General features: G+C 36.5%; 1 protein-coding gene across 1 annotated transcript; it reads left to right on the forward strand.

The window, feature by feature from the left end:
• The first annotated feature begins 1831 nt into the window (after positions 1–1831).
• LOC130569539 (zinc finger protein 850-like) lies at positions 1832–20139 on the forward strand. Its single transcript, XM_057359240.1, is given in 5 exon segments — positions 1832–1893; positions 2226–3284; positions 11319–11325; positions 11617–12485; positions 18448–20139. Coding segments are annotated over 4 exon segments (3009 nt in total). The 5' UTR covers positions 1832–1893; positions 2226–2250; the 3' UTR covers positions 19547–20139.
• Positions 20140–21312: the final 1173 nt, after the last annotated feature.

Genomic DNA, 21312 nt, shown 5'->3' on the forward strand with positions numbered 1-21312 from the left:
CGTTTTCAGCATAAAAAAACTGTGCAGAACTTCATAAACACAGAGAATTCACGAGTCCACCTATGCACACAATAATAACAGCAGGAGTAGACAAGGTATGCTTATTTGGCATGCTGTCCCACTGTCGAGGCGAGTGCACCGAGCTCAGAACCGGCTCGAGCCCAGAGCGCACCCCCAGGGTTCTGCGAGAGAACGCGTGTTCGGGCAGAGGGATGCTGAAAACCGTAGAGATAACGCAGGTAAAACGGCTGCCTTGTTTATGGGATAGCTCGCTTGAGCTGATAGGGTGGAAGCCGTGATTGCTGATGTGGATCAGCCGGGCTTGATTGAATACTCTGGCTCCTCCCGAACTTTGTTAATAAAACATCATTTGTCAGTGAGTGTTGTGCTGGTTTCTCTCAGGTCCTATGATAGAGGTGTCCGCTGTGGTGTTGGTGTTGTTGTTGTTGTTGTTGTTGTTGTTGTTGTTGTTGTTGTTGTTGTATGCAGTCTGCGTCTGTAGGTGTCGCTGTAGCTCCAGCTGCCGGTTTTCTATCTGAGCTCGAGACAGGTTTTAAATGACATGAGTATTTATGGTTTATGTTTGTATTTAAACTATGGTAATACAAATGGTAATAATCCAACAAACACATGGCTTCTACACTTTACTATATACAAGAACCTTACTACTTACTGGTAAATTGCTGTTAAAACTGGTAAAGGGAATATACAAAAAAGAAAACACTGCTCGTAAATACATATAGGCCTAGGGGGCTAATGAGGATAATTAGGTTAAATTATCAAATATAAATTAGGCTAATTATTACTCCTCTTAAAGGAGTAGCTCACTTCAAAATGTGCCCCTATTGGGCAGTTGTGGCCTAATGGTTAGAGAGTCGGACTCATGCCCAGAAGGTTGCCGGTTTGATTCCCAGGGCCGGCGGGTAACGACTGAGGTGCCCTTGAGCAAGGCACCTGACCCCTACTTGCTCCCCGGGCGCTGCAGTGATAGCTGCCCACTGCTCCGGGTGTACGTCTGTTCACCACTTGCTGTGCGTGTGTTCACTACTCTCTGGATGGGTTAAATACAGAGGTCACAATTTGTTGCCTTGTACTTGCACATGTGCGATGACAATAAAGTTGAATCTAATCTAATCTATTGACTTTCCATAGTAGGAATAAAAATTACTATGGAAAGTCAATGGGGGCACATTTTGGAGTGAACTACTCCTTTAATACAACTGATACTGTGAGCTTCAGTGTATTCAGTAGGTTGCTTCAGAGGCACAAGGTATACGACAATAAAACAATGCACCACTGACATAAAGGAAATTTACTTTTAATACTTGAGTACTTTTAAAAGCACTTACTTCTGTACCTTAACTTAAGTAAGAATCTGTCTTTACAACTTTTACTTGTAGTGGAGTAATATGTGACCAGTAGTATCTGTACTTTCACTCAAGTAAGGAAGGATGGATGAATGGATAGCTTAGATGGTTAGATGACTGGGTTTGGTAGATGGATTGCTATGGTGGATGAATGAATGTGTTGGATTTATGTGGCCAATGACAGTGATTTGAATAGGGGCAGATATTCATACTTTTTTTGTCATTTTCTTTTTCATATTCTTTTGATGTTTGTTGTCTTCTGTTGAGCTCTATATGTTATTATACTGTGCACAAGGGTTAATTAAATGGTTAGGTAACAAGTTTTGTTTTTTTCCCATTGTGTGAGCTTTACATCGCCGCGGTAAACTGATTTTGTCTTATGATGAGTGCGTGTGTATTACGATCATTACGGTAATATCATGTAAACGGAAGAGTGTGCGGCACTATCACTGTGTTTACGGTAATATCAACAACAACAGAGAAGCTGCGCTAACAACGCGGATGTTTTTGCCCTGCAATCTTTGAGGTAATATCAGAACAAAAATTAATATTTTCAGGTTATTTTAACTGTTAGGGTTGAGACTAAATTATGGTTTCATGTTTTTTAGTTATATCTATCTTTAGAGACCTCTTCAAGCCATCTGTAGATGTGATTTATAATGACGAGGTTATTCGCTAAAGGTAGCCAAATTTGTCCTACTGCTTAGCCTATTTTAGTTTAAAGTCAGTTGTTCTTAAACTGAAAACTTAAACCCTGCCTCTCAAATGGCATGTTATCTGTCCTAATAAATATGTTAACCCTTTTGTTCAAATATTTTGTTCAGAGTTGTTAATGTGAAAATGTATTTATTTTGGAAGGTCTGTTCCATCATACCACACAGTGATGTTCAGTGAAGCCATGAATGAAGTTGAGGAGAAACATCAGTGTCAGAAACCTCAGAATCTTGTAAAGCTGGAAATGTCTTCTAGTAGTTTGCAGAAGAACAAGATTTTCTCTCCAAAATGGAAGCAAAGAACTGAAGCAGGCGAGCCTTTCACTTGTTCTCACTGTGGAAAGAGTTTCAAACATAAATGTCATCTTCAAAGACACATTAGAATTCACACTGAAGAGCGACAGTACACGTGTCCTCAATGTGGAAAGAGTTTCAAACTCAAATCAACGCTTGAGAAGCACATTAGAATTCACACTGGAGAGCGTCCATACACATGTACTCAGTGTGGAAAGAGTTTTAGACAGAAATCAAATCTTGAGGTGCACGTGAAAATTCACATTGAAGAGCGCCCATACACATGTACTCAGTGTGGAAAGAGTTTCAAACACAAATGTCATCTTCAGGTCCACATGAGAATTCACACTGAAGAGCGACCATACGCTTGTCCTCAGTGTGGAAAGAGTTTCAAACGCAAATCAACACTTGATGATCACGTGAGAATTCACACTGGAGAGCGCCCATACACATGTACTCAGTGTGAAAAGAGTTTCAGAGAGAAATCAACGCTTGAGAAGCACATTAGAATTCACACTGGAGAGCGACCATACGCGTGTCCTCAGTGTGGAAAGAGTTTCAGACAGAAATCAAATCTTGAGGTGCACGTGAAAATTCACATAGAAGAGCGCCCATACACATGTCCTCAGTGTGGAAAGAGTTTCAAACACAAATGTCATCTTCAGGTACACATGAGAATTCACACTGGAGAGCGTCCATACACATGTACTCAGTGTGGAAAGTGTTTCAAACGCAAATCAACACTTGATGATCACGTGAGAGGTCACACTGGAGCGCGCAGATACACATGTACTCAGTGTGGAAGGAAGAGTTTCAGACTGAAATCAGATTTTGAGGTCCACATGAGAATTCACACTGGAGAGCGTCCATGAACATGTCTTCAGTGTGGAAAGAGTTTTCAGCATAAATTGTAGATTTGCTGTTAATTTACTCATCAAGATGTTTTTTGCTGTGGTATCAAGACCAGTAAAAATGTGTACAATTCCAAAGACAGAAATGAGGTTATTGTTTTAAATTAAATTCACAATAATGTCTCTATAAAGCTTTGCCCAGACATTGTATTTATATTTGTTTGATAATATATGTTGACAAGAGTGTAACTTTGGTTTGAGAAGTGGGGGGGACACAAAATGAGGGAAAATGTTTTTGATTTTTGAATCCTATCACAAATTCAAAATACCTATGTTTTGCTTAGTTTTGATTGTTTAAATTGAAAGACACCTTACAAACATTTATTTTAGTCTAGGACTAGTCTAAAACCATGTATGGGAAACCACCCCATTGTATGGAAGTGTAGTGGTAGCAATTTTAAAATTGAAATGCAATTTGCAAAATGGAAATTCAGTGTGTAAAATTACAACTCATTTATGTCTTTAAATATACGTTTAATAACATATGTGCAATATTAGGTACGGTGGGGTATTGCTGCCACATACATTTTATTTTTTCCACTCAATTATGTCGTTTAAACGAGATGATATGTCATTAAAACAAAATAATATGTCGTTTTAACGAGATAATATGTAGTTTTTTAACAAGATAATGTCTTTAAAACGAGATGATATGTCGTTAAAACGAAATAATTTTCTTGTGTAAATGGCATATTTTTCCCGTTTTAACGAGATGTTATATCATTTTAAACAACATATTTTTCTCACTTAGGTTTTCATTAATAGACAATTCAAAAGGAATTGCATGAATTCGATAAATTAATTCAGTTTTTTGACGAGATGGTTCATTTAACTGAACGGATGCTTTTAACCGAGCTATTAAACTGCAGTTAAAATAAGATAAAACTATTAAAACGGTTACCATTTATTTGATGCGCGCGCTTGTCCAGCACGCGCGTTCTCTGTTCTGCAAGGAGCCACACTCTGGCATCATTAAAACATTAACGGTTATTTCGTTTTACCTCACTGCATGATATTACTTTAGCGGTTTATTTATTTTATTTATACCGCACAGATGTGAGAGTAAACATATATTTGAATGATTTTCGATCGATTTGGCGCGTTTAAATGAACGGACCATGATGTTTGCGAGTGTGCTGAAGAAGCTTTAGTTGTATCTAAAAAACGGACATTCTGCTAAACTTATGGTAAGACAAGAATATAATATTAAGCTTAAAGAGAATATTTATTCATCTCCGTCAATAAATATCTGCTTTGAATATTTATGTCATTTACTTCAGTATCTGAATAAAGTGTCTGATGCTGATGTACAGTGCTGTGTTAAGTTTTATTAATCGTCATATTTTGTGTAATACATTTAACTAGACAATTATTTAAATTATGCATAAAATTGAATCTTTAATGCACAGATTAAATCACAAATTAATTTAATCCTCCATGCGAGGGACGATGTGTTTAAATACAAAAAAAATATTTTAAATGTTTGGTTGTTGGTTGCTGCGACGAATATGGTCCGTTCAATTTACGTCTTTAGGAGGAAATCATCAAGTCCTAGCAATGTCCAATGTTACATCATCCCGACGAATATGGGAATCACAAAGTTAAATCGCTGGAAGGTTATTTGGTACGTCGTGGCAACGAATATGGTCCGGTCGTCACTGTGGTAGCTGAGCTGACCCATTACCACTGTAAAAAAAAATCCCGTGAAAAAACAGATAAAGTACTGGCAGAAAATTACCAGTACATTTTCCTTTGTTTTACAGACATTTCCATTAATGCTAAAATGCAAATGAATGCAGTGCAAAATGTAAAATACAGGTAAAATGAACACGGAAAATTCCTTCATATTAATAGGGTATATTGTGCCCTATTTTTACGTCTTTTTTTTAGAGTGTGGCATTATTCCTTGTTGATGAACCGTTATAGCTTCGCGGATATAAGCTACTGAAATGTATTCAGGCTGGATTTGTTGTCAGTCAAGCATGTATTTAATATTCTGGATCCGTAAGTGCAACTCTGAAGAGAAATCGCTGTCTTGATTTTGGCTACACTGTAAAAAAGAAACCCTGTAAAAAACGGATAAAGTACTGGCAGAAAATTACCAGTACATTTTCCTTTATTTTATTGACATTTCCGTTCATGCTAAAATGCAATTTAATGCAGTGCAAAATGTAAAATACAGGTTAAACAACTGTAAAAATGAATACAGAAAATTCCTTCATATTAATACAGTAGGCCTATATTGTGCCCTATTTTTACGGATTTTTTAGAGTGTACTGTACAGCGGGCCGTGGTTCGAAAACATGACATTTTACGTATATCCATCTAGAAAACATGTCGCTTTCACGTAATAGGTTAATGTGTAATTATTATGAGACATCATATTATCCCTTTATAACAAGAAAAGTATCTCGTTAAAACGACTATATTATCTCGTTAAAACAAGGTATTATCTCGTTTTAATGACATATTATCTCGTTTTAACGACATAATTGAGTCGAAAAAATAAAATGTAAGTGGCAGCAACACGCCACCATAATTAGGTGCAAAATGAAAATTCAATAATTTAATTTACTTTGGTCAGTACACTACTTTTAATATGTAAATTAAATGCATATTTTAATGCTCTTTAAATTGCTAAATTAAAGGTCCTATTCCCCGCGATCCCATTTTTCAACCTTTAGTTAGTGTGTAATGTTGCAGTTAGAGCATAAATAAAACCTGCAAAATGATAAAGCTCAAAGTTCAATGCCAAGCGAGATATTGTCTTTAACAGAATTCGCTTTTCAAGGACTACAGAGAACGGCTGGAATCGGACTACAGCCCTCTACTTCCCGGGTACATGATGTCACTATTCCGAGTGCTTTTAATAACCTCCACCCAAAGGAATACCCCCAAATAGGGGTGAGGCCTTCTTCAGAGAAGAGGAGGAGCCGCTGGAGTAGTGTTTGGTTATCAGAGATGGTAAACATTTGACTGAGCTACACGCTAAACTACTTTCACTTTCACAGTGTTGGGTAAGTTACTCTGAAAAAGTAATTAATTACTAGTCACTAATTACACATTCAATAATGTAATTAGATTACTGTACAAGTTACTCTCTTCAAAAAGTATTTAATTACTTATTACTAATTACTTTCTATATCCTATATCAACCTTGATGAGTTAAGTGATTCAAGGATAGACATGAAACGACTCTTTTAATTCATTCAAATAAATAATATAAAACTACATAAAGTATTATTATTCATTACAAATGTGAGAATTATACATTAAAGCACGGATTTTGAAGTTAGACTTTGAATTTTGATGTAAATTCCTCTTCTGCACACACACATATTACACAAAGTATTTACTTTAATTACATCAGAAGTAACTGTAATTAAATTACAGAAAAAATAAGAGTAATCCCTTACTTTACTTTTTCAAGGGAAAAGTAATTAAATTACAGTAACTAATTACTTAGTAACTAGTTACACCCTACACTGCACTTTCATCACAGTCCTACAGCTGGTCATAAGCGAGATATTGTCTTTAACAGAATTCGCTTTTCAAGGACTACAGAGAACGGCTGGAATCGGATTCTAAGATAACCAACGGTCAAATAACAGCTTCCATGACTTTAACATCGGCTGTGAAAGCTGTTCTGTGTAACACACTGATATGTGTGCATAGCCTACCTCTAAAACACTTCTATGAAACGTCCTTTGAAGTCTATGGTGGTTTTTTCTAGTATAGCATTTGATTTTCTAATATAAAATAATACATTTAAAGGTAGTTATAGGTCTCATGTATTTTTCTGATATAATATGGGCTATGTGCCTCATGTATGAGTTTGAGCACTTGAACACCTGTGTACACACCAAATATCTTATCACACTAAGACAGGAACTGCACGTACACCACACACACTTTTGTAGAGAAGTTGAATTAAGAACGCTGGGATGCTTATTATTACGCTAAACAATGAGCTCATTTTTAATAAAACCACACACTTTTGTAGAGAAGTTTAAATTATCGCATACAGCCAAGGACGCTGGGGTGCTCATTATCACGCTAAACCATGAGTTCATTTTTAATAAAACCAATGTTAAATCATGTATCGTCCGAAAGCCCCCGGAAAGGTGTCAAGATAAAGAGCACATGATATACGTATGTGTTGATTGAGAGGCGCTCCCTACGATTAGATCCTAATATGGTAGGCCGGAAATGTAACTGTAGCGAGTGCAGGCTGAAATGTAACTGTAGCGAGTCATAAGGGGATGGACTAATAAAAATAAGTGATGTCAGGTAAAACATGATTGGTAGATGATGTCAGGTAAAACATGATTGGTTTGAACTGTGATAACGACTTAAGAACAATGTATAAAAGATGGAGTCAGACATGTATTCGTTGGACATCATCAGATGAACTCTGTATGACTTTCTTTGACTTGTTCGAACAAATTAAAGATTGAAACCTTTGAAACTTGGCTTCTTGGTCTTCGTGATTTCTCTCAACATTTGATGATCGATTTTGCCACAACAAGTCCTGCTTGCAAATGTCTCCTGGTCAATCTGCTTGTTTTATTATCCAACTCGGGTCCGATATAAAAAAGCAAAATTAACGCTTCTGTTATTAGTGTTAATTATTATAACCGGTCTGACGCCATTTGGTCCAGTGTCCTTTCCCTCGCCATTAGTAGCGAAAAAATCGCGATCTCTAACATAGATTGACGTTTGCACATGCACTAGCAGACCTCCGTTACACTTCGATCGATCCGCATGTGTTTAACTGATGAAGTGAAGTTGACGCCATTGTTACTGTTTATTGCTAAAAGCCAAAGTTTATGAATACACGTGCACTGAGAGGGGCACCGACCAATCACAACAGCCTGAGAAGCGTAAGCTCGCTGATATGGTATGGGTGGGACATCTTCACACACACACACACGCACACGCACACGCACACGCACACGCACACGCACACTCTCTAAGCGGGGAACCAATCACGACAGACCTGGTCAGCTTTACCAATCAGAGCGTTTCGGAAGGATGGACTTTATATAGACTGGAAGAAATCCAGTCGTTTTTTTAGAAGAGGGACAGCGGTGAACAATAGACTTGAAATATGTGAAATATAAAGCGTTTTTTGAAACTAAACATGAACATCCATTGTTAAACACCCAAAAAACACAATCAAAGCCTCAAAAACAGCAAAAGACTGGCTGATAAATATTTAAGAGAGCCAAGCAAAACTGTAGCAAAATGATCATTCAAGTGTTATTTTCCCTAAATGCATTAACATTAATAGGTTGAACATTTGGGATAGCATTTTCATTTACACACTACGCACTTTTCAAAAATAATGTTTTTTATTATGTTATCATGTTTTTATTGTATTAGTTACCTGTATTTTTTTAGTTATTATGGCTTAAATCAAAACAAACCAACTGCAGTTTTGGAGTTATCTCATTTTGGAACCAAACTCTTTGGGGCGGTTTCCCAGACATGGATTAGCTTAAACCAGGACTAGTCCTAGTTAAATTAGGATATTTAAGGCGTTTTTAAAAACATGCTTTACAAACAAACATTACAGTGTGCATCTTGAGACAAAACAATCGCACTGATATATTTTAAGATATGCAAGTGCAAGTTGTTTTCGATCAAGATGCCACTAATTTTTAAAGTAGTCTGGGCTAAAACCCTGTCCGGGAAACCGGCCCTTTATGTTTAGTTTAGATATAAGATAATTTAGCCTAATTATCCTCATTATCCCCATGTCCTATTTAGCCTAATTATCCTCATTATCCCCATGTCCTATTTGTATTCATGAGCAGTGTTTTTTTTATTTTTGTATATTCCCTTTACCAGTTTTAGCAGCAATTTACCAGTAAGTAGTAAGGTTGTTGTAGTAAAGTGTACAAGCCATGTGTTTGTTGGATTTGTATTACCTAACTAAACAAACTATAGCTACTATAATAAACTATGGTAATTTTTGTTACTGTGGTTTTACTAAAAATAGCTTAATTGGAGTATGTTTACTCCAATTAATTAAATTTACTACATGAAAATAGTAAATTTGTGAATACTGTTGTTTGCAAATACCATCCCTGCTGAATAAAATAATGAATTTGTGAATTTAATTACATTTTTCTATTAAATTCCTCTTTGTAGTGTGTTTGGGGTTTTATTCCAATAGGATTTACCATCCCACCAATAGAATCAACCACATACAAGTAGACAACAAGTATCCATAGTACAATTCCCATTATAACCATTAAATCATTGACATTTTCTGTTGTATTTTGGGCAGGGTTCCATTATTTTTACTTCAGCAGGAATACTTCAACTATAGTTACTACAATAAGAACATCATTCATTTTCCAAACGGCTTTAAATGATAAAAAAAGCAGACCAGAAGTTAACACGCACGCGCACGCACACTTCCTTAACTCTGCTATGCGATCTCATGCAATTTCGAATGAAAACTTTACATTTTCTCTGTCATGTAGCTCAAGGTGTATGTGATGTTTATTGACCGTTTTATGCCGATCATTTTCATGACAATGTTTCTATGATCTTTGACTGATCGCAGCGCTCGTTCTAAGCACCACACATAGTTGAACCCACAGATGATTACACCACACTTTAACATGTGCATTTTTCGCCTTTTAGTGTTCTATTTGCCATTTTAGAGCGCTTTCAGCTGCGACGACATTTACATTTGTTTAGCGGGGTAAATTATTTATAATTCGTTACATTTATATAGCGCTTTTCTGGGTACTCAAAGCGCTTTACATGCAGGGGGGAATCTCCTCAACCACCACCAATGCTGATACCGGGTTGCCAGTTTTGCGCATAATAATCAGCCAAATGGCAAAAAATAATCAGCCAAATGGCCATTAAAAGCTGGCCGGAAAACCGCGACCTTAGAAAAATTGAAATACTTGGCAACAGTGAAAGGTCCTGGGACACAATCCAGAAAAATTGCGCACATTAAGCTGATGCCAGCTGTAGCATACAGCAGTTAGAATGTTCAACATTCAGCAACCCGGTTTGTTGTTATAGCCTACTTATTGTCAACGGCATAATTTCCATGTATCATTGTAATACTTTAGAATGTTTATTTATATTGCTTATAATAGGTAACTTAATATTGTATTCTGTTTTTTTCTGTTTATTGTAGACCACACACATATGCAAGCAAATACCTCAGGCATGCAATAATCCTAAATAAATCATCAACTGGGAAATCTCTCTTGTTCTGGTTTCTCTAATCGGGAACACCTCTCAACATTTTTTTCTACTGGTACACCACTGAACCCCCTAAGCGTCCCAAACGCTCATATAGGGCACTGTGCATATAACAATAAACGCCTTGACCTTTGAAATGATGTAAACTAGGGTTTTGATTGAGGTAACTAGTATTACTTTTTTGCCCATTGTCTGAACTTTCTGGGCAATTTATTTTGTCTTTTTATGTGCTCTATAAATAAATTTGACTGTGGACAAGTGATAGTGCGCGTGTATAAGGATCATTACGGTAATATAATGTCAACTGAAGCGTGTGCGGCATTATCACTGTGTTTACGGTAATATCAGCAACAACAACAACAGTGAAGCGGATGGCGGTAAAGCACCGCTAAGTTTAGCCAAACCGCCATTAAACACTAGAAGAAAAATAAGAAGGAGGCCTGCAATGTTTGAGGTAATATCAGAACAAAATGTCATGTTTTCAGGTTATTTCAACTGTTAGGGTTGAGACTGAATCATGGTCTTATGTTTTTCAGTTATATCTATGTTTAAAGATCCCTTAAAGCCATCTGCAGATGTGATTTATAACGACGAGGTTATTCGCTAAAGTTAGCCAAATTGGTTTTACCGTTTAGCATATTTTATTTACTTTAATGCATTAACACTATTTATGAAGTGTAACATTTAAAGCACCTTCTGCAGTCGTGCAAATCATGTTGTGTCCCATTTCGACTTCTTTGAATATGCCCTAAAAGTTTGCATTTATGGAAAAGTATCTCTGTCTTTTTGGTGTGTAGCAAAGCCGTATCATTCATTATTTCTTACTTCATACTCTTGAGTGATCCATGCTAATTTTAATTTCCAATACTATTTAGGACAGGTAGTATGCAAATTGGGATGCAGGGGAGTCAGTCAGAGATGATTAAACAATTTGCATATTATCTGTCTTAATTAATATTTTAACTGTTTTGTTCAAATATTTTGTCAACAGTTGTTAATGTGAAAATGAATGTATTTTTTTTTGGAAGGTCTGTTCCATCATACCACACAGTGATGTTCAGTGAAGCCATGAATGAAGTTGAGGAGTAACATCAGTGTCAGAAACCTCAGAATCTTGTAAAGCTAGAAATGTCTTCTAGTAGTTTGCAGAAGAACAAGATTTTCTCTCCAAACAGGAAACAAAGAACTGAAGCAGGCGAGCCTACCTGCGCTCAGTGTGGAAAATGTTTCAAATACAAATGTCTTCTTCAGAGACACATGAGAACTCACAGTGAAGAGCGTCCATACACTTGTCCTCAGTGTGGAAAGAGTTTCAAACGCAAATCAACGCTTGAGAAGCACATTAGAATTCACACTGGAGTGCGTCCGTATACTTGTCCTCAGTGTGGAAAGAGTTTCAAACGCAAATCAACGCTTCATGAGCACATGAGAATTCACAGTGAAGAGCGACCATACATGTGTCCTCAGTGTGGAAAGAGTTTCAACCGCAAATCAACGCTTAAGGACCATGCGAGAATTCACACTGGAGAGCGCCCATACTCTTGTCCTCAGTGTGAAAAGAGTTTCACACAGAAATCAACACTTGATGAGCACATGAAAATTCACACTGGAGAGCGTCCATACGCATGTCCTCAGTGTGGAAAGAGTTTCAACCGCAAATCAACGCTTGATGACCACGTGAGAAATCACACTGGAGAGCTACCATACGCTTGTCCTCAGTGTGAAAAGAGTTTCTACCGCAAATCAACGCTTGAGCACCACGTGAGAATTCACACTGGAGAGCACCCATAGGTATGTCCTCAGTGTGGAAAGAGTTTTATACAGAAATCAGCGCTTGAGAGGCACATTAGAAGTCACACTGGAGAGCGTCCATACACAACATGTCCTCAATTTGGAAGGAAGAGTTTCAGACTGAAATCAGATTTTGAGGTCCACATGAGAATTCACACTGGAGAGCGTCCATGAACATGTCTTCAGTGTTGAAAGAGTTTTCAGCATAAATTGTAGATTTGCTGTTAATTTACTCATCAAGATGTTTTTTGCTGTGGTATCAAGACCAGTAAAAATGTGTACAATTCCAAAGACAGAAATGAGGTTATTGTTTTAAATTAAATTCACAATAATGTCTCTAAAAAACTTTGCCCAGACTTTGTATTATATTTGTTTGATAATGTTGATATATATTGTACAGTAATATTGTCAGGATATATCAGACTCTGAGACTCAACTAAAAGAATCCAAACAAGAATTTAATTACAATGATGAGAATATCATAGTTTATGCTGAAGAAAACTGAATGAATGTGTCTATTACAGATGGAGAATGAACTGATCACACACATCATGTAAACAAGTCATGTAGAGAGAGATGAAGGAGCACGTGATTCATGATGCAACACAACACATGACCATGTTGAAGACTTCAGCAATATATATTAGTTATATGTTCTAGTAGTAAATTTAGCCAATGTGTGATATAATTTTTTTCTGTCCAGAATATCTTTCTTTTCAGATATTACAGCTAGCCTACATGTACTGATACATGTACGTAACTAGTGTGACGGAAAGTCAAGCTCAGAGAATTAATCTAGTAAACAGGCAATGAGGAAATAGTATTTTAATCTAAAGAACAGTTTTCAGTTTGTCAGAAGGTTTGCATGTTGTACAGAAGAACATTGTAATAATGAATGGAGGTATGTTTTTTAGCTATTGTTTTTTTTAATTTATGCACCAGAGTAAATTCAGAGGTTCGATAACTAGTATTATTTTTTGCCCATTGTGTTGACTTTGTACATCACCGTGGTCAATTTATTTAGTCTTATTATGTGCTTTATAAGTAGATTTGACTGTGGACAAGTGAAAATGCCCATGTATAACTTTCACTACGGTAATATCATGTCAACGGAAGAGTGTGCGTCAATATCACTGTGTTTACGGTAATATCATGTAAACAGAAGAGTGCGTCACTATCACTGTGTTTACGGTAATATCATGTAAACGGAAGAGTGCGTCACTATCACTGTGTTTACGGAAATATCATGGCAATTGAAGAGTGTGCGGCACTCTCACTGTGTTTACGGTAATATCATGTCAACGGAAGAATGCGTCACTATCACTGTGTTTACGGTAATATCATGTCAACGGAAGAATGCGTCACTATCACTGTGTTTACGGTAATATCATGGCAATTGAAGAGTGTGCGGCACTATCACTGTGTTTACGGTAATATCATGTAAACGGAAGAGTGTGCGGCACTATCACTGTTAATATCAGCAACAACAGAGAAGCTGCGCTAACAAAACACGTGCTACATATGATACTGAACGGATGTATTTGAAAGAAGAATTTGGATCAAATAGAATTTATGGAATTTTCCTAAAATTATATTTTGTATGATGGATCGAATGCAAGTAGATGAGTGAGTGCAGTATAGAAATTTATTCGGAACAGTAGATATAGAATATAGCGAAATATAGTCAATTCTCTTCACACTCCATCACAGCAGGAGGCGGTATGCACATATAACTTGGTTCGCAACCAACAATAAAACCAGAAAAAGAAGATCAAAGCGGACTTTTTGCCCTGCAATGTTTGAGGTAATAGCGTCACAAAATGTCACGTTTTCAGGTTATTTTAACTGTTAGGATTGAGACTGAATCATTGTATGTTTTTCAGTCATGTCTTTAAAGACCTCTTCAAGCCATCTGTAGATGTGATTTACTATGACAAAATATGTTAATCGCTAACGTTAGCCAATTTTGATTTACTATTTAGCCTACCTATACGAAAATTAACCATGTTTTGTTTGTGGTACAAGTGTAGTAGGCCTAACCATGTTTTTTTGTCGTATTGAATACTTATGGCAAAAACATGGTTTTACTAACCATGTTTTTTTTTTGTAGTAAAACCATGTTTTTTTTTGTTAAAACTAAAACCATGGTTAATTTTCGTAAAGGCTATTTTAGTTACTTAAATGCATTAACACTATTAATGAAGTGTAACTTTAAAAGCACGTTCTGCAGACGAGCAACTCATGTTTGTCCCATTTTGACTACTTCGATTTTTTTTATGGAAAACGCATATATTTTTTGGTGTGTAGCAAATATTTCTTACTTCGTTATTTAAAGATACAAACATGTTTTGGGCCATACTATCTTTAATTTCATTTACATTTACGCTTTTGGCAGACGCTTTTATCCAAACCGACTTACATTGCATGCATTATCCTATACATTTGTTGTGCAATCCCCTGGGATTGAACCCACCACCTTAACGCCATGTTCTTACCACTGAGCTACTGGAAAGCTGTACTAATTTCCAATACTATTTAGTAGGGGTGTAACCAGAGGCGTCATGCCCATTAAAACAGAGGGGAACGTGCCCCCTCAGATTTTCGAACAGTCAGTTTTGTATGGGATGAATTTCATCTCAAAATGATTAACAAATGCATACACAGTCATCCGTGAACGTGATACAAGTTACACTTGTATTTTACTATTCACAAACAAATGCCGTATGATTTGAATCTGTGAAATTTAGATTTTAATAAACATGAGGCGATTTGTACAAATAGAGACAGATTTGTGAATACAATGTTTAATTTTGTGTTCATGTATAATCATTTTGCACATACTAATGAGAAGTTGTGCATTTGTGTATCCTGCAACGCGCGTCCATTCATCCTGTTCTCTACATTTGTATTTTGAGAGGTTCTTTTCGCGGTTTTCAGCATTACACAACCATGTACAAACAACTATCAATGAATAAACCGACGCCTATGCGTTATGACCATCAAACAAATGTCTTTCATTTCGTGTCCGCAAAATTCAGAATTAAATGAATCTACCCAGATTTGTACAAACAAAGATATATTTGTGAATCCAGATGTTGTCTTTCGTATTAATATATCATAATTTGTGCACGTCAATAACAAGATGCGCATTTGTAGATCCTGCGACGCGCGTTCATTCATCCTGTTCGGTTCATTTGTATTTTGAGACTTTGTTTTCGCGGTTTTGCATTGGACAATCCACACACACACAACTTCAGATCCTTGCACAACCGTGCATAAACTACAGCCTACCACTAGATGGCAGTCTCACGGAGCGATGCAGAGGTTGACGGCAAAGGTTGCGCAAGACTTTTTCATTGTCCGTTCATTTTGACGGACAGGCTCGTAAAATCCGTCACAATCTATTTTTACCCGTCACTATGGTGCAAGGTGATGTTACGTGCTAATTAGCATTTTTGTGACATCATCACCATGAACATGCGTTTACTCTCTGACTTACTGAAATGAATACCCAATAAAGTTGATGCCGTTTACATATTCGAACCTTCATATTCATCCCTAACCTGCATGCCAACTGCCAAGAGGTGTGTTTGACTGTGCAGACTAAACCAACGAGCCATTTAAAAGCATACGAGGCAGCATGTTCTCAGTAGTTTCTGACATACATGGGTCGGTTTGGGCAGCGCCGCTTTAACTGTCACCGTTCCACAGGTGGAATGCTAAAGTTTACTTTAAAATTTCACAGTGTAATTCCATCCTAACCATGACAAACTATATATCTTTGGAAAGGTCTAAGCCTCTAGAATACAAATTTGACCAGTGTTTGACAATGTAAATTATGTAGCGGTAGTAATTTATTTATTTATGACAGGAGTGTGCATAAAACATTAATATATGCTGCTAAATGTCACTGTTCCACCAGTGGAACACTGGGGTTTATTTCAATATTTAGCAATAAAATTCGATCCTAATCATGACAAACTATATAACTTCGGAAAGGTCTAAGCCTCTAGAATACAAATATGACCAATACTTGACTATATAAATTATGTTGCTGCAATAATTGATTCGTTTATGACAAGAGTGTGCATAAATGTCACTGTTCCACCACTGGAACACTGAGGTTTATTTCAATATTTTGCAATAAAATTCGATCCTAATTATGACAAACTATACTGTATATCTTTGGAAAGGTCTAAGCCTCTAGAATAAGAATCTGACCAATGTTTGGACCAATGTTTGACAGTAGAAAGTTGTAAGTAGTTATACATTTCTAATGTTTAACGTTTCAGTTTTCTAAAATTAGTTTAGTTTTTTTCCTATTTTTATGTTCCTTTTATTATACATTTGTGTTTTATTCATTGAGTTTGTGCATGAGAAAGTAAAAAGGGGAAACATATTCTCAGTATGTGTTGTGGTGGTTAGGAATTAGCATTGAAGCATTCGTGTCCCCCAAGTGGACATTTGCGGTACAGCAGCTAAAAGTGTTACACAGATCTCTTTTTTTTTCATTTCAAGCTCAAATTCAGAACACAACTTGGTAACATGTGTGGCTTTGAATTTCTAGCATTTTTTCGCTGAAACAAAAATTTATTTACATAAATAAATAAATACTATTTTTATATTTTTATAGCCATCAAATTAAACTTAAAAAGTACATTTTTTTATTTAACTGATTCCACTTCAGCAATAATCTGCAAAATGTCTTCTTTCAAACAAGACCAACCTTAAGTTTGTACTCCAAAGCATTCATGATTTATAACCATTTTAACAGGTTAACTAATTTAATTTGTGTAAATAAATGTTCCATACAAAGGTTTTGACATAATTGACTTTACCTTAGAATTAAATTAAACCAGGTCATTACCTTTATTTTTCAGAAAAGTTGAGTAACTACTGGATATGCATTGTTGCCACATCGAGAATATTAGACCATGAACGACATGTACCAGTTCATTCAGTCTCATTTTGACTCAATTGACTCGTTTGTTTTCAGTGAAGGGCATATTCATTCAGTACATTCAACCAATGAAATGCTCTGATAGAGCTCAAACTCAAACGCCATTGGCTCACGTATCTTTGAAGCTGCACTATCTTTGCTTGAGACAGTAATGAATGAGAAATATCTTTAAAAAAGACGGTGCTGGTTTCTTTTGGCTTACTTTATGTTGAATATCACGTTCTGCACCATCTCACGTTAGCGGATAAATTAACATTAGCATTAGGGATGCACTGAAATGAAAATTCTTGGCCAACGCCGAATAAAAATGAAACACATGGCTTTTCGTATTTCGTATTTTCAGCATAAACTGAATGGTCAAAATGCTTTTTATATTTTGTCTTGCTTTTCAATATAATACAATATAAAATTGAGCAAAACTAAATAAAAAAAATTGCCCATTTGTATGCAAACAATAACTCTTTTACTACTAGCACAAAATTGAATACAAGATATTTGTTATCAAAATACACCAGACTCAGACATATCGGCAATAGCTGATTCCTTAGACGATAGTTGGCTGTTTGCCAAAATATGTTGTGAATTAATATTACAATTGTGCATTTTTTCGTGCAAGAGAGCTTGCAATGCATGTGGCTTAGGGTTTTCCTCACGCCAGAGAGAGTTTATAATGTGCAGGTTTTGAGTTTCCCCCGCAGATCGCTTGTAAGGCGCGCGGCTCGGGCTTTTCCTCGCACCAGAGATAGTTTGTAATGTGCAGAGTTTGAGTTTTTCGCGCACGAGAGAGCTTGTGATGCTTGCGGCTCAGGCTTATCCTTGCAGAAATTGCTATGCGCGTGAGGGTTAAAACCAGCGCACGAGTTGTTCCCGTTTGACAATCAAGTAATAACAGCACACGCGGGCATCAATGACACATTTGGATCAATGATATTGACTTACAGCAATAGTTTACTTCCTCTCTTTTAAACACTAACACTAACGCCTACTATTTAAGGCAAGGCATAGTATGCAAATTGGGATGCAGGGTGAGATTCAGCTTACTCCGAGTTGACCGAAAATTTAGACCCTGCAGCCTAATTTGCATATTATCTGCCCTAATGAATATTTTAACCGTTTTGTTCAAATATTTTGTTCAGAGTTGTTAATGTGAAAATGTATTTTATTTATTTTGGAAGGTCTGTTCCACCATACCTGATGTTCAGTGAAGCCATGAATGAAGTTGAGGAGCAACATCAGTGTCAGAAACCTCAGAATCTTTTAACGTTGGAAATGTCTTCTAGTAGTTTGCAGAAGAACAAGATTTTCTCTCCAAAAAGGAAGCAAAGAACTAAAGCAGGCGAGCCTTTCACCTGTTCTGAGTGTGGAAAGAGTTTCAAACAGAAATCAACGCTTGAGGAGCACATTAGAACTCACACTGGAGAGCGCCCATACACATGTCCTCAGTGTGGAAAGAGTTTTAAGCGCAAATCAACGCTTGAGGAGCACATGAAAATTCACAGTGAAGAGCGTCCATACACGTGTCCTCAGTGTGGAAAGAGTTTTAAACAGAAATCAAATCTTGAGGTGCACATTAGAATTCACACTGGAGAACGTCCATACGCATGTCCTCAGTGTGGAAAGAGTTTCAAACACAAATCAACGCTTGAGGAGCACATGAGAATTCACAATGAAGAGCGTCCATACACATGTCCTCAGTGTGAAAAGAGTTTCAAACACAATTCAACGCTTAAGGATCACATGAGAATTCACACTGGAGAGCGTCCATACACATGTCCTCAGTGTGAAAAGAGTTTCAAACACAATTCAACGCTTAAGGAGCACATGAGAATTCACACTGGAGAGCGTCCATACACTTGTCCTCAGTGTGTAAAGAGTTTCAACCGCAAATCAAATCTTGAGGAGCACATTAGAATTCACAGTGAAGAGCGTCCATACACGTGTCCTCAGTGTGAAAAGAGTTTTAAACAGAGATCAAATCTTGAGGTGCACATTAGAATTCACACTGAAGAGCGTCCATACACATGTCCTCAGTGTGGAAAGAGTTTCAGACAGAAATCAGCGCTTGAGAAGCACATGAGAATTCATACTGAAGAGCGACCATACGCGTGTCCTCAGTGTGGAAAGAGTTTCAAACACAAATCAAATCTCGAGGACCACGTGAGAGGTCACACTGGAGCACGCCGATACACATGTACTCAGTGTGGAAGGAAGAGTTTTGAACAGAAATCAGATTTTGAGGTCCACATGAGAATTCACACTGGAGAGCGTCCATGAACATGTCTTCAGTGTTGATAGAGTTTTCAGCATAAATTGTAGATTTGCTGTTAATTTACTCATCAAGAAGTTTTTTGCTGTGGTATCAAGACCAGTAAAAATGTGTACAATTCCAAAGACAGAAATGAGGTTATTGCTTTAAATTAAAAACACAATAATGTCTCTAAAAAGCTTTGCCCAGACATTGTATTTATATTTGTTTGATAATATATGTTGACAAGAGTGTAACTTTGGTTTGAGAAGTGGGGTGGGGGGGGACACAGGATGAGGGAACATGTTTTTGATTTTTGAATCCTATCACAAATTCAAAATACCTATGTTTTGCTTCGTTTTGATTGTTTAAATTGATTAAACCATGAAACCAAAAGGTGTTTTATTGTGGTATAAAACACAAAAAAGGAGACATTTTTACTGTAGCATTTTAAAGTTATAGACCCATGAAGTTGTGTGAATAATGCAATGGGTCGTTGCACTAATGGGCCACTTTGAAGTGCTACATCTCAAATACCTTTAAGGGTATGTTAGAAGTTAAACAGATGTTATATTAAACTTAATTCTTGTCCACATTTTGGATTTTTATGTGTGTTCATTTTAGTGCTGTCAATCGATTAAAAAAATTAATCGGATTAATCACACATTTTTTCTGTGATTAATCGATTAATCACACATAACTATTATATTTTAAAATATACTTTTACATTTTAATAATTTCACATTTAATCTTCAAATTGATGTAGAAACAACATATTTCTTTAACAGCATCATTTTATGAAAGCTAACATTTTGATATTAGTACTGTAACTGATATTATAATATGAATTATAGCCATTCAACAGTATAATTGAGAGCTCATGTAGGAAACATACAGGAATTGAAGGACACTTTACAGTCTTTAATGCTAAATTATAAATTAAATGCAGAAGAATTCTCATTAAAGCTACAAAATCACATTGATTTCTTATTTTATTTTGTTCTTTGATTAACATTAGTGACAGGAGTCACAGCAGCACGTTTAAGAGCGCGGCCCCTTTAAGAGCTGTCTCAGTACGCAGATCTGACCGTCACCGCTCTCCCATTTTCACAACACTTTGTGTTCATTTAAGATTTTATTTTACACTTTGAAGTCTGTGCTTAAGAAAATGCTAGACAAAACGGGCTTTCTGACATAATCTTGTATGGTTTTATCCATTCAAGCACGAAAGAGAACTTAACACGGATGCGCTGTCTGACAGATTCACCGACGCAGCCGTTACTGTTTACAGTTTCGAAGCGGTCTATCTCCATTGAACGCGTCAAAGCAACTGTTTAAAATCGCGCTTCAGTGGTTTAAAAGCCTGTACACGAATAAGAGCGTGATTACATAATGTAACGCTAGACAAAGGATGTCAAAACAAACGGATGCTGCGTTAATTGCGATAAATATTTTCTCACGCGTTAATTTGAAAAAATTAATCGCATGCGTTAACGCGTTAACGTTGACAGCCCTAGTTCATTTAGATATTGTTGAAAAAAAGTATACTTTTCAAAGGGGTGTACTCATTTACACAGAGCACATACATAGATGTCAAAACTGTGTATTGAAATGATACCCTGATAGAATATCATATTTTGTCATGGACAACTCACCCTATTAATTGTTTAGTTAAAAATGAAACGAAATGCAACCAAGATCTGGAAGTGTCACAATTTTGTTCTTTATTTGCAAAAGAGTCAAAGAACAGAATATGTAAAAGTGCAAACTATGTATATATGAGTATACAATGCAA

This window comes from Triplophysa rosa, linkage group LG18 (assembly GCF_024868665.1).
Source record: "Triplophysa rosa linkage group LG18, Trosa_1v2, whole genome shotgun sequence".
NCBI lineage: Eukaryota > Metazoa > Chordata > Actinopteri > Cypriniformes > Nemacheilidae > Triplophysa > Triplophysa rosa.